At 31.3% G+C, this 14,132-nt stretch overlaps 1 protein-coding gene across 6 annotated transcripts in view; it reads right to left on the bottom strand.

Moving 5' to 3' along the window:
• LOC143225807 (uncharacterized) overlaps positions 1–13,343 on the bottom strand; it is a 57,298-nt gene extending 43,955 nt beyond the window's left edge. For 2 of the 6 annotated variants that reach the window (XM_076455844.1, XM_076455849.1), the window contains exons 1-2: positions 13,145–13,340; positions 2,563–3,028 (exon numbers count right to left, since the gene is read on the bottom strand). In XM_076455844.1, the coding sequence (XP_076311959.1) occupies positions 2,563–2,956 (394 nt within the window). In that variant the 5' untranslated portion in view covers positions 2,957–3,028; positions 13,145–13,340. Of the gene's footprint in view, positions 1–2,562; positions 3,029–13,144 lie in introns of all 6 variants that reach the window. The other 4 variants (XM_076455846.1, XM_076455845.1, XM_076455847.1 and 1 more) reach the window with 4 other exon arrangements.
• Between the last annotated feature and the right edge of the window lie 789 nt (positions 13,344–14,132).

Genomic DNA, 14,132 nt, shown 5'->3' with positions numbered 1-14,132 from the left:
AGCTTCCTGAAAGAAAAAAAAAGAGAGAGAGAGGTTTGGGTTAAGACCCCTCTTTCAAGTTTTATAGAAGAAGCCAAACATCTATGTAATAACAGAATCATAGACCAAGTTCATACAGATGGGGCATAGAGGTGGCCCTGAACACTGTTGAAGATGCAGGTGGTTGAAACAATGCCAAACAGAACAGCTCTAAACAAGAATATATAATTTCAATGAACAACAAATCAAAAGATATATCTCAAAAATTATGTACTAGAAACCTAAAGAAATGCTTCTACGATGTTCAACTTGGTCACCCATAGTCCAGGTGAAAAGGATCAATGGAAAAAAAAAAGAAACTTCACATACAAAAATAAAGAACAACCATGTAGTGGTCTTCTTGGAGGCCATAAAGAGAAGCATGAACAAAAGCCCAGTAAAGGACTGTGCAACCTCTTTCTGGCCTGTTTGTACAGCAGATCTGATGCCACAGCTTCCAGACACTGAAGATAAATGGAGCTGAGAGAAAAGGAAAATGAAACAAAAGGGGAATGAGATGATAATTGGAAGGAGTGACAATAAGTGAGACCAAGTGTAACCTATCTGTCTGTGGATAGTTTTTCCCAGAGATGTGCACACTGCAGCAGATGAGCACCCATGAGTTCTGAATCCACTTTGTAGTTACAAACAAGCCCAGAGTCTGACATCAGGTGAAAACTTTTGAGTAGAAGGAGAAAGATGAGAAGAAAAGGATACCAGAAGTGATAGGACCAAGACAAGACAACAGCGTATAATTAGTGGTTGGAACAGATGAGTAACCAATGAAGTGGACGAGAGAAGTGATGCCAGACAGCTTTCACCCATGATTCACTTGAATCAGGAATATATCCAAAACCAGGAGGGGGAAGATAGGAGGCAAAGTGGAGACCCCATAAAAATGAGGAGAGAAGATGAACATGAGAAAGAAAGGTATCCGTAATGAACATGTTCCAACAACAAATGATTTCAGTGACCAAGAAAAGGGCAGAAGTTGTACTTTGACCCATGGAAATTGCTTCTGACATGAAGTGTAAAAAGTATGCAAGGAGGCTGTGCTACCCTGCTATTGGTAAAGGGCTTTTACTGCATAGCATCATTATGCTTAGAGAGTAGTTGCAAATCTCTAAGGCAGATGCACAGGGAAGATAGTTTTCTGTGTGAAAAGGTACTGTCTTACAGTATTAGGCAAAGTGTTATTAAACATTGTAAATCTATTGAATATCTTTTGTTTTTGTAAAACATTATAGCCTACCAATTATTCTCTTTACCCTAAACCCAAATGTAGTAAATTTGTGAATGTACATTGAAACTGTATATTAAAAACTATGAAACAAAATGTTTTTTTTTCTCCTTTTCCGAATGCATCCAATCTTAAACTTAACTACCTTCACAATTTCAATTGTGATAACTGTGCATCTGTTTGCTTATAATTTTATTGCTTTAATTTTAGATTTTGCAACAAGAAAGTTGTTTTTACTTTGTGAAAAGCAATAAATCACAGCAGAAACCTACATCTATTCCCCCCCTCTCACACACACAGATAAAATAAACAATGTGATGAAGCACATAGTTCGAACTGGTGAAAATGAATACTTAAACTTATACACTACTAAATTACTTCATTTTTGTTATCTAACACATTATTTTTTGTTTTAATTTTTTGTTGTTGAAATTATGTAACAATAAATACTTAACAGCTTATAAATTTACATTTTGAAACATAAAAAGTATACCAGACTCTAGAACAGAATCTCAAACTATTATTATTTGTCTGGTTTTTCAAAGCCATAAATAGGTTTAAAATGTTCTGTTACTGGAACAAATTAACGTCACATTTTTCTTGCAAACTACTTTATGAATCACCACACACAAATTATTTAAAAATTTTTGAACATTATAATATGTTCTTTCAACTGGTTATAAATATGTCTATCAAACAAGTATACATAACATCAATAATTGCCATGAAATGCACAAGATTGTAGATTTCTCGAGTGGATTTTAGAAATTCATTGACATATCAGTAAATCAAGAGAATAGAAAGTTTATATTTTATTTACTTCTCCTAACCATATCCAGTTTGTATTTCTAATTAGTTCTAAACCTCAGCAGTCTTATTTTGTGATGTTAGAAAATTCTGAAAGAGAGAAGTCAAAGCTAAACACATCACATGACATAGAAGAGTTAAGACTTTTTCTTTTAATATACATTTCCTTTTGAAATGAAGAATTTAAAACTTACATAATATTAACATTTGAATTAAAAACTGTTTTGATGGCAAACTTATTAACAAGCATCAGTAATACAGCTGCTTTATTGAGTTTTGAAAACAATTCCGTAAAAAGTTGTGACAAACATATTTTGACTCTATCCTATATACATCTAATGTATAAACTATCAAATTTTCTCCCATCTTAAGCAGCCAAATATAAATTAAAAGATAATCAAACCTTAGTGCAAATCAATAGACATAAATTGCAGAATATCACTGTAGAAAAAATGAAACTTAAGAAGAAATTCAATTTTGTGAAATAGAAATATTACCATCAGCATCTTCACACTCTTCATTTTCTTCTTCCAAATCATTATCTTCTTCAGATTCTTCATCTTCCTCATCATCTGTATTATTTTCCGATTCTGATTCAACAGCACTGTTAACATTTTCATCCGAGTCCTCAGAAACTGCTGACTCTTCTGTATTACAGTTCTGTCTTTTTTTTGCAACAGGAATATCATCATCAATATCAGATTCTTCAAGAACCCGGGCTTTCTTTTTTCTAATGACAGCAAAGTCTTCATTATTAGAATTACTAGAAAAATTGTCATTCTCAAGTCCGTCATCATCTAACTCAGAGTCATCTCTTATTAATCTTCTTTTTCGATTATTGCTTTGTCCATTTTTGCCACAATTTTCATTAAAGTCTTCATCTGAACTCATTCTGAATTTCCTTAAACCAAATGCAATGTGTAAGACACTATAACTTTCATCTCCGTTTTCACCTTACATATACTATAAAAAAAAATATGTAAAATATACTTCAAATCAAATCTACAAAACCAACTTAAACAGAATCTTTAAATTTAGTACCTAATAAAGAAAATTAAAAATTTATCTTGTGTGCAATGAAAAATGTTCATCAGGATACAAGTAGCTTACAAATTGTATTTTTTAAGCCTAAGTTAAATTAGCAAAAAGACTAATAACATAAAAACTACAATTAGAATATAAAAAAGTTCCAACTTAAAGTCCAAAAATATATATAAAATTCATAACATTATTTAAATACATTTGTATTTTGCTTTGTGACTTTTAAAAGTTTTCTATTTCACTATAAAAGTTGCAAAATACTAATTAAAATATTTACATATTGTAACTATGGTTTCATTTAATATTCCTTATAAAACACACAGCATTATTTCAATTCACACTTTTAGCCTCAAACACAAGTACCTTTATCATACATTTGTGTATTTAACTTTTAAGTTCTACTTCCTTTAATATAGGTCATCTTTTCTGTATGAGTATAATAATTTTCATTCTTTTTATTAATATATTTTTATTTCATTCACAATGTATCATTTTTTTTATTATTAACACTTTTACTATATCAATATTGTCCTTTAATACTCACAGCCCAACGTTTTACTTTCCAAATAAATTTTACTAACATTGCTTCTCTAGTGTCTCTCCACTTTCATAATTATTTCCTACACACCTCTTTCTTTCCCTATTCAATTCTTTTCATTTACTAGAAATCAGTCACACCTGCAACAAACCTACTGATTTGGTTTATTTTAGATAACTGCATAAATGCTACACAAGAGCGACCTGCACTAACCATCCCTAATTTTGAACTAAGTGTTTAAGGGAAATGCAACTAGTCAACAGCACTCACCTATGACTCTTAAGTTATTGAGTATTGGGATTTAACTATAACTTTTATATTGCAACAGCTTGCAGAGAGCAAGATTTTTAATGTAACATAGTGCAAACAATGAATTCTTGGATCCACCATAAACTAAACGATAGATTATGCCCATTACCAACTGCTTCTCTATTATCACAGTGTTTTGTTATGGATATCCATAATACCAATAACTAACTTTCACATCACAATTTTTACTTGTTCCCAATTCACCCTTCAACAAAAAATGCACAAGTACCTGATGATCAGGGTTACTAACATTATTCTGTTTTTTTAGAATGAAAAGAGCTGCCCTAAAAATTATATGCCAACTAGTCATACTTCTGTAGTTAAAAAAAACAAAAAAAAACAGTCTTACAGGCTTTACAAAATCTTTTAGTGAAATGTGATGTCATTAAAGAAGTCCAAAATGAATTCAATAAAGAGTAATTCCAACTTACTAATCTGTTAACATTTTATGAGGATGTTGTTTGTTATCTGGAAGATGTAAGGGATATGAACTTAGTGAACTTTGAAAAGATGCCAAACAGAAGATTAGCTGAGAATACCACATCAGAGTTTGTGAGCAAACCATTAAATGGACTGTAGGGTAGTTGGATGAAAGAAAAAAACTGTTATTCATAGTCCTCTCAAATTACAATTTATTACTATTTTAGTGCTTTAGGAATCAGTGCTCGAGTCTTTGGTAAGACTTCAGATAACTAACACACATATACACCATACACACCAAAGGATTTGGCTGACAGATAATGATTTCCCTCAGAAACCTTTTTCTTATACACTCACATAAAATTAATATAAATTTCTGAATTCTACTAAATAACAGGACTTACTAATATTAACTACTAGCAGTTGGGATGATAATTAGGAAATTAAACAAAACCTCACCAATGTTAACACACCGTTATTTCTTATTATATTCCCCCATACAGTGATGCCCTCTTTTATGATGCTATTTGTTGTTTTCCTGCAAAGATAGTATTTTGAACATCAATGTGTCTAATTCACAAAGCTCCAGTACTCACATGTGGTATGATAAATTAATGATCTCTCACATGTAATTATTTCATTCATTAATGTGTGAGTGTGTATGAATTTCATAATATATATACATTTCAATATTAAGTTTAAACGTTTGTTTCATTTGAAATGGTACGTCCCACATCCCCATTATATAGCAGTCTGGAAAATTTGTAGTTTCTGCTCCAAAGATTTTAGCAAATCTGTAGCCCTGACTAGAGTTGGGCTACATAATTGAGTAATCAACAACCTATGAGCAGCAATTATATCACTTAACAATATGTGAATTAACTGATATGTTGAAATTACAATTAATCAAAATTAGCATTTCCAATTATTATTGTTCTCAATTATTCCAACAATTAACTATACTTATAGAGGTTCATTCATTCTGACTGACCTTTTAATAACCATGAAACCGTACATACAACTTTAATAAAGTAATATCACAAAATTTGCCACGCTTTTAATAAATCTTAAAATTATTTTATAAATAGAAAAAAAAATCACTTTTTTAACCTTTTAAGCATGGGTTCGGTCCCTGAAAAATCTAGTAACCATTTGTGCTTGTTATAGTTTTCATGGTATTACTTTTCAATTAGTAAGTGTATGTTCATGAAATTTGGCAGATTAGTAAACTTTAGAATTCTTTCACATGTAATAACAGATTTTTTAAGCCTATAGGTTTGTTAAGCAATGTTTTTCTCACATCTTTTATGTTTTTCCATGTTTTCTATCCAACATTCAAAGTAATTTTCATTTTAAAATACTTTTGTGCATCAAAACATTTTCAAATTTCTCATGCAAAATCCTTATAATGTCTAGACAGTTTTATCAAACTGTTATTAAAAGTTTATGTTTTATGTTATCTTCAATAAGGAATATCTGTATAAATTTAGTCAATCTGACCAATCTCACAACCAACACATACAATCAGAAAATGAATATAAATTATGCATTTTTCATTCTAGAATCACTACAGGTCATAAAAGAAAACCATAAATGTACAGACTAAACAACTTAAATATCATAACATTATACACTTGCAAAAATTTATTTTTATTATAGTGACCTTTCAGCAGTGACTGGCTAACAGTACAAAAGTTACAATGACACAGCACACATGCACTCATGTTACCATATCCAATAATATAAAATTCATCTTTATTTTTTACAGAGTAACTTATCTTGGTTATGTTTTACTATAGTATATGGTAGAATACAGTCACATTTCAATTATTATAAGTTGTATACATATATAGGTAACTTTTTACAAACAAGTCCTTAAACTTATTTTGCTTACAACAAAGAAAAGCAAATAAAGAAATAAAGCATACAATTATCTCTTCTAGTTTTGACCTTTGCACTATGTTGCTAATTATCATAACTTGCTAAGCCTTAAGAAATTTTGCACGTGGAAGATGTGAACTAATTTATAAGTTTTATATATAGATTTGAATAACTAAAAAAATCATAAATTACTTCACTGATATCACAGAATTCTATTATAATTTAATAAGTTTAATAATTAAGCCATATCTGTATTTAAAAAAGATACGAATCAAGAACAGGCTAAATACTTGTCTTACCAGCATGAAGGTTTGTCTCAAAGGATAGAAAATGATGCTGTTATACTGGAAAATGGCTGAGAAAATTACTAAGGGGACTTTCTATGCTTTCATTTTGGTATTCACATGTAATAATAGAAGTGTATATAAAGAACCATTTCCAAAAATGAAAAAAGTTGAAAAGGGGCCACTGAGTTTGGTTCTCTAAATATAGTAATAGCTTACAAAAAAAAAAAAAAAAAAAAAAGTGGCTTTTATTTTATATTCTAGCTTAACAATACTGGTAAGTTGAGTTCCTAATGTTTACAAACTATTATTTTTGGATTTTAACAAACTTATAATATGAATCAGTGCTGCATTTAACATACACATAACACACAAAAATTGATGTTTATGTGTGTTTAATATTTACTAAATTAATAAATTATGTATAATATGAAAATCTGAATTATACTCTACAATATGGTACCAGATTTATTGGCATAAATGCATAAAATAGTAGTTCAATAAAATTTTGAATGTAAGTCAATAAATGCAATGACATGGTCTTTGACCTATAACCTATCATTGTATGGTTAATTAAATTTATTTACTGAGGATTCATCTGTGAATTTATGAAATAATAGTCTGACCAGGATTGCAAAATATTTTCATGTTAAGATTAAAAATACTTTTCATCTTACAATTTTTAAAACCTCTAGAACCTCCAAAATGATAATTTTTTTAAAATAAAACTTATTTCATTCTTAATGTTCTCTAAACCATACAAGTCTTTGTTCATCTTACCAGTCTTGTAACCACTGCTAAAAAATATGAAATAATACAAGTTTTCTTTTCTTGCTTTCTAAACCCACTTCAACTTGTAATGGAAAATTACAGAACTGATCCTAAAAAGCCTCAAGTTCATTAACAGTTTACGTCTGTTTATATTTCATTTTACTGTTTTAATTCCTACAATTATGTCTAACTATTGAACATATAACCAAACTATCAACACCAAGCAAACAAACAGCTCACTTCATGCTAAAATACAGTGGTGAACTATATAATGCACATGCATTTCTCACCTTTTTTTACATTTACGTTTTCTCATCTAATCTAATATGTTAAATTTACAATTTTTATTACTTTTACAGTAGATACAATATACATACAATACAAGAAATTTAGAACTAATGTATTGGACTTGTAATTGTTTGCAACTGAAGAACACTATTCATAAAAGTTAATCCCTTTTGCTAGGATCACTGTTATTATTTTACTGAATTTTTATTTTTACAAATATTCAGTTTTGAACAAACAATTGCATACACAAAGCATGCAATGTCCTATAACTATACTAATCTAACTGGCTTCATAACTAAGTGCATTAAAACTTAGCTGGTCAAACTGAACTCTGCAATAAAAACTTTGAGCATGCACACAAGTCAAACATTGCCATTAGAACAAGCTAGCATTGTATAGAAATCAGTAAATTAAAATATTGTCTTTCTGTTGGTTATAAATAATGCAAAAGCAAATGCCAGAGAGAAATACAGAGATTTTTTGAAAGACTATGTGATAAGAGGGCATGAAGTGTGGGTTACACTTTCTTTCATCTAAGTAAAACAACTTTATTGATAGAGGTAATGAAGTTACATCTCAGCATTATCTACCAAATAAGTCTGTTATTTTCATTAAAACTCAGAAACTCAAATGCTATGGAAAAATTAGCTAACATGCTATTTGGAACAAACAAGTTTCACATGACACAGAAAAGACTGAAAACTTCTTTAACCCTTAAACAGGAAAAATGTTGTAGGTAGCAGCATCATCAAAACACAAATGCAAACAAACTTGGCAGGAATTCTCTCTCCAACTGGGGTGGTCATGAACATTGTGGTTTGTCCCCTCACGTGAAAGATTATTGAACTTTACATGGAAGTTTATCTTAATTTTTTAATAATTCCTTTAAGGTGAAGAAGTGAGGTGGGGATATAAAAGTGACGTGAGAGAAGAGAGATCTGGACGAGGGCAGCACAAGGGAAGTGAGCCATGCACGAGCCCATGGTCAGAATAACTTGACAACTAGTGTTTATTAAATATTGACTTGAGATTGACTTAAACAGCTCTTTTCAGGACTAGGCAAGAATGTTGCCTTGGCAGGGATCTACAGATCCAATGACAGAGATTTAGCTGTGGGGGGAAATGGGAGTACCCCGAGAAACCCTACTTTCACGGCCTGGGTGCCGAAAAATCTACCCAGACCATGCCTGGAGGTAGCTGGGAATAAATGAAGCTTTAGAAAGATTTTGAATTAAAAAGAAAAATGATAGATTGTAGCAATGGTATGCATGTGACTGGTTGTCTGGTAACTATGAAAACTGCTAGCTGCAGTCTTATAGAACAGGTAGGAACTTCAGGTTGAACATGCATTCACACCTGATGCCCAGTGATGATAGAGAAAAATGTGAGCTAGGTGATGAATCAACTGGCTGTTCTTCAGTGAATTGTTTTTCATCAGTCTGAGATGCTTTGTTTCTTCTTGTAATTTTTGTTTGTGTCTTCTGAGTGATTGTGGTCTGTTTCTCTGTTTGAACTGGCATGTCGATAGTTGTCATGTGAATGGTGCGAGTCTGGCTGGTGGTTGTATTCCATGAAACTGGAACTGAGGTCTGGCAGGAACTATCACTTGTCTTCCTTGGATTGTTAAGTATTGGCGTGTTGTCGTCTTTGGAGTTGAGTTGCCTGAATCTGCACTCATGTTCCTTCTGGCTGGTTCTGAACTCAGCAGTATTTCTGTAGTTTTCTGTTGAAAGTTGTCCAATGACTGTCTATGTTGTCCGGGAACTTTGTTTGACCACGAGTTGAAGGGTCGGCAATGTGGGCATTCAGCTCTAAAGTGAAATGTGATAGTAATACACGTCACGTAAAATACAGTCAGCATTGTACTTCAATGTTGTCACTATCTTCATGAAGTACATGGGTAAATTGGTGTTAATGGAGAAAATTTGATATACAGCATGTAACTTGGCATGGAATTGAGATTTTTTGGCTTGTTTGATTTCTTCTGGTTGTATGGTTGGGTCGACCCCCTGATGAATACTGAGAAAAAGCTGACAGGACTTTTGGTTGGGGAACAACTTACTTTAATATCAGTGTTCCATGGTTGGCATAGATAAACTTCATCAGCAGGAGTAGCAGGCTGGATGAGAATTCTGCCCCGGCGTAGGATTCGGGTCCTGGAAGATTCAACGGTTGCCCCTGCTTGGCTTGGGCAATGAACGTGGAGACTTGAAGCAGCATAAGATGTGATGGTAGACTGTCAACAATTACCAGCAGTATAACTGGTGTAGTTGATCCTTGCGTCTTGAAAAGCATAATGGCAGAGATATCAGTACGTCTTGCTTGTTCTGCAACTAGTATGGAACTCTCTCATTGATGAAGGATGCCATTTAAGGACTAAATATTCCCTTTTGAAATTAAGTACTTAAAACTTGTAAATTAAAATTTTGTTCATCAACTACACTCCTGTGCCAAATGTATTGATATGTATTAATAATAAAATAGTTTAATTAATTTTGAATATCACTATTAAATTCCCGTTACATGCACTTTTACCTACTCATATTCATATTGGTAAATTAAAATTCTCATCAAATCAGTTGTGAGAAAATAATTAATCAGTAATATCATTTCTAATAATTAATGTATTTTTATTATTCTATCAACTGATTAACTAAAATTACTATTAAATTAACTGTCACAATAATAATAATCAAAATTACAGTTTTAATTATTTCAACTATCAAAATAATTGAAATGTTGTAACCAAATCTGTTCACCCTGTCTTTATTATGGATAAGCTGTGAAGACTACCTGTCACTGCCACTAATTTTGTACCACTGACTAGAAAAAGTAAGCTACTAATGGAAAACCCAGAGGTTACTCCCCTCTCCCTTCATATTAAATTAATGATACTGGTATTGATGCAGCTTCCAAATTAAGAGCTTACAAACAACATTAAATGCTTAAGTACATCCAACCACATGGAGGCACTAAAGTACTACAGGAAAACCAGCTTCTGCTTTACATCCTTTATCAATATTTACTGATGTTCTCTTTAGTGAGAATCACATATTTTAAGCTGTGCTTTCCTTATTCTAGCATATTCTGGAAAAAAAATTCTAGCTGTTGGTGCAGAAAATTGCACCCTGAGTAAGAAAATTATAGAGATTAACTGAAATTTTATTATATTTTGAAACAACATCTGACCTACTTGAGAAATGTGCATACCAGATTTAAAGTAAATTATCTGACTAACAAAAAGCATGTTCAATATCAACTTTTAAATAATGCTGCCCAACTTGCTGAGGAAAAAAAAAGATATTGCAAGCCATCTTAGTATTTTTTAACCTTTAGCTTCTATAAGTGATTTAATCAAAGTTTACCAAACTTTTTGTCAGATCAATAAGATAAAGGACTATTTTTTATGCATTATTCTAAGAAAATAAAAGACAACACAAAAAGTTTAACATTTGAATAAAAACCTAGGTTCTATTTCAGATTTAATTTTTTCCAATACCGACAGTACCAAAAGCTGGCATTTTACAATTTTAAGAGGGAATTGATAATATGAGCTCAGATTTTTGCTTTGCTAAAGGGTAAATGAGCAAAGAAGGTCTAGAATGACCACATGTTCATTTTCTGTATGTTCTGTTGAAAAGTAACACAAATCATACTTAAATAATATATAAAAAAATCCATGCATTTTTCTTATAGCAAAGCCACATCGGGCTATCTGCTGAGCCCACTGAGAGAAATCGAACCCCTGATTTTAGTGTTGTAAGTCCGTCAACGTACCGCTGTACTAGCGGAGGACTAAAAAATGCAAGGGTGCACACTTACATGTTGTTTTAATCACAAAGCACAAGCATAACATCCACATACAAAATTTTACACTTGTAATAACACAAAATGTTCAAAAACTGAGATGTGAAATACAGATACATTACAACAAACTGAAGGATGAATAATTACACAATGAAAGAAAAAAAAGTGATATATGTAGCATAACATTGCAATATCAGTCTTAATCCTACACTAATAATAACATTACTTAATATTGTTTACACAAATACTTGCAGCTAAGTTCTAAAAATAATACAAATACACCAAGTGAAATCTAATTTCAAAGTTCATCATAGCTTTGTAACATAGTAAACATTTCCAACACATCTTTAACATTACTTTCACAAGATAACTACTGAAGGTATTTGCTATCCTTTTTAATTTATTAATCCCTTGAGTTAAACAGAATATTTTCATTTGAAATATTAGAAGTTGCATGAAATATTTATGATGTATTTTAAAATTTATAAATTTTTATATGCAAGTCATGCTATGTTTTGTATCTTTTTTAAATTAAAATTACTGCTTCCACTATTCAAGTTTAATTATCATGGCTGAGACTGATAAAAAAATTGCTTTTGAGCATTTAATTCAGCTTCTTTTAGTTTTAATACTATACCATATGAAACTGTTCTGTTTTACTCTATAAATCAAGCAGAAAATGGCTTCAAAGATTTAAAAATATGATCAGTGTTCTTAATAATAGTCATGCATTCCACATCTTTGTGTCATACAATTTTCACAAGCTTCAATATTTATTAAAAATTACGAAACAATGAGTTGCAGAACTAGGAAGTAAAATACAGAAGATGAATTAAGCAAATACTTAAAATCAGAAGTAGCTTTCATAATATTTTTTAGAAAAACCCATCATCTCGGGAAGCCCAAACTCAGCTTCAGACAAAATTTTGCTGAAAATACTTTCTGTGCTATGCAGAGAATCACAATAAGAGGCATTTCATTTGTCTGAAGACATATTAAAACCTACCTCCAGCTACCTTTAATTTTTTGGGATGCTGAAACTTGACCCAAGGGAGAGTTTCCAACTTACATTTGTTGAAAATACTTGAGCTGCTACATGAAGAGCCCACAGATACACTAGAAGGGTAATTTGTTTCTGAAACCATTTAATAAACTATCCCCAACACCTCAGAAGTACAAAATAAACTCAAGGAACAGTTTTAAATAAACATTTGCTGAAAATATTTGTACTGCTATATGGATAATCTCTAGGTACAAGAGAGAAACATTTTGTCTGAAGATATTTTAAATGTTACCTGCAAATTTTACTCACTTTTCCTTAACATTTAACTATACCTTGTGTACTTGTAAGTGTTCGTTTTACTGTTAGTATTACTGGACCCTTAGCACAAAGTAATAACAATGGGACTACCATTGTAGGCCTAGTAGCAACACTAAAGTTAACACTATTAGTACCAAAAATAATACTAGTACCATACAGTTTCAAAAGTTGTTACATGGAAGCATCGACAAATACCGAAAAGCTGCAATAGCGTTATCGAAGTATAAAGTAGATACATAGTAAATGGAGTCAAGTTCCGAAATCGATAAAATGCAAAAAGAAATTTTTAAAATCTTTGTTACTTAACTTAGTATTATAAATACACAAATATTCCACATGATTATTTCGGCAAAAACTTATTAATATAATTATAAATAAACTTAGCCTAGTCAAGATTTTAAATTGTAGTCTCAGTTTACCATAAACACAGTGGCTGTCATCCAATACATAAAACTGTGTTTGGGAACTGAATAAACTTTATTTCGTGCTCGTATTTATTTCAACATTCATTTTTTATTCTGCGAACTAAATATCAGCAAATTCGATTTACTTCCAGTATCATTTCACAAGTTAGGCTTACCGGTGCAACAACTACTTACAGCATGTATCCCACAATGCTGAAAGAAAAAGTCCCGGATGTAAAGACGTCACTTTTTGAAGTGTTATAACTAATATTTACTTTTAAATTATTATCAGACAAAGTTTTGTTATTTTCTTTCTTAGTAAACTTTTGCTTATTAAAATAGATTACTTTTCCTCGAAATGCTAATCAAATGTGTAAAACATAAATATTCAAGACTAGCTGGAGTACTTTGCCCCTGTTCGGTAATTGTGTACATTTATTACAATGAAAAGCTGTCTTAGGACATGAAAAGTTCTTTCCCTTGTATGTAATTGTCAAAAATGCCCATAAAAACACACACACAAAAAAAATGCAAAACTGAAAATTTTTATGTATCTTCCCAACAAACCTCTATGTGAAATTTGATTAAGATCCATTAACAAAAGAGGAAATAGTGGTAAAAAACGCAAATATGGAAAAACACCCATAAAAATCGCCAAATGCAGAATTCAAAATTGAAAATTTGTGTGTATCTCCATACGTAACCATTGAACCTCCATACCGAATTTGGTGAGGATCCATTTACAGGAGCTAAGTAGTGGTGAAAACCGCAAAACTGAAAATTTGTATACACCCACTCATGGACCAAATGAATCTCCATACCAATTTTCGTGAAGATTCATTCACACACACTGCAAATTAGGGATATGAATATAGAATGGACAGTGCTACTATATTTTACAGATGAACATTTTCCTTATAGAAAGAAAAGGGTAGTTGCAAGTAAAAACAAAACCAGGTTTGCTCACAAAAGCAATAAGGTGTGAAATTAAAGAGAAGCATTA

This window comes from Tachypleus tridentatus, chromosome 9 (genome assembly GCF_004210375.1).
Source record: "Tachypleus tridentatus isolate NWPU-2018 chromosome 9, ASM421037v1, whole genome shotgun sequence".
In the NCBI taxonomy this organism is placed as follows: Eukaryota; Metazoa; Arthropoda; class Merostomata; order Xiphosura; family Limulidae; genus Tachypleus; species Tachypleus tridentatus.
Note: the sequence above shows the minus strand (reverse complement) of the source record. Positions and strands in the feature narration are given on the sequence as shown.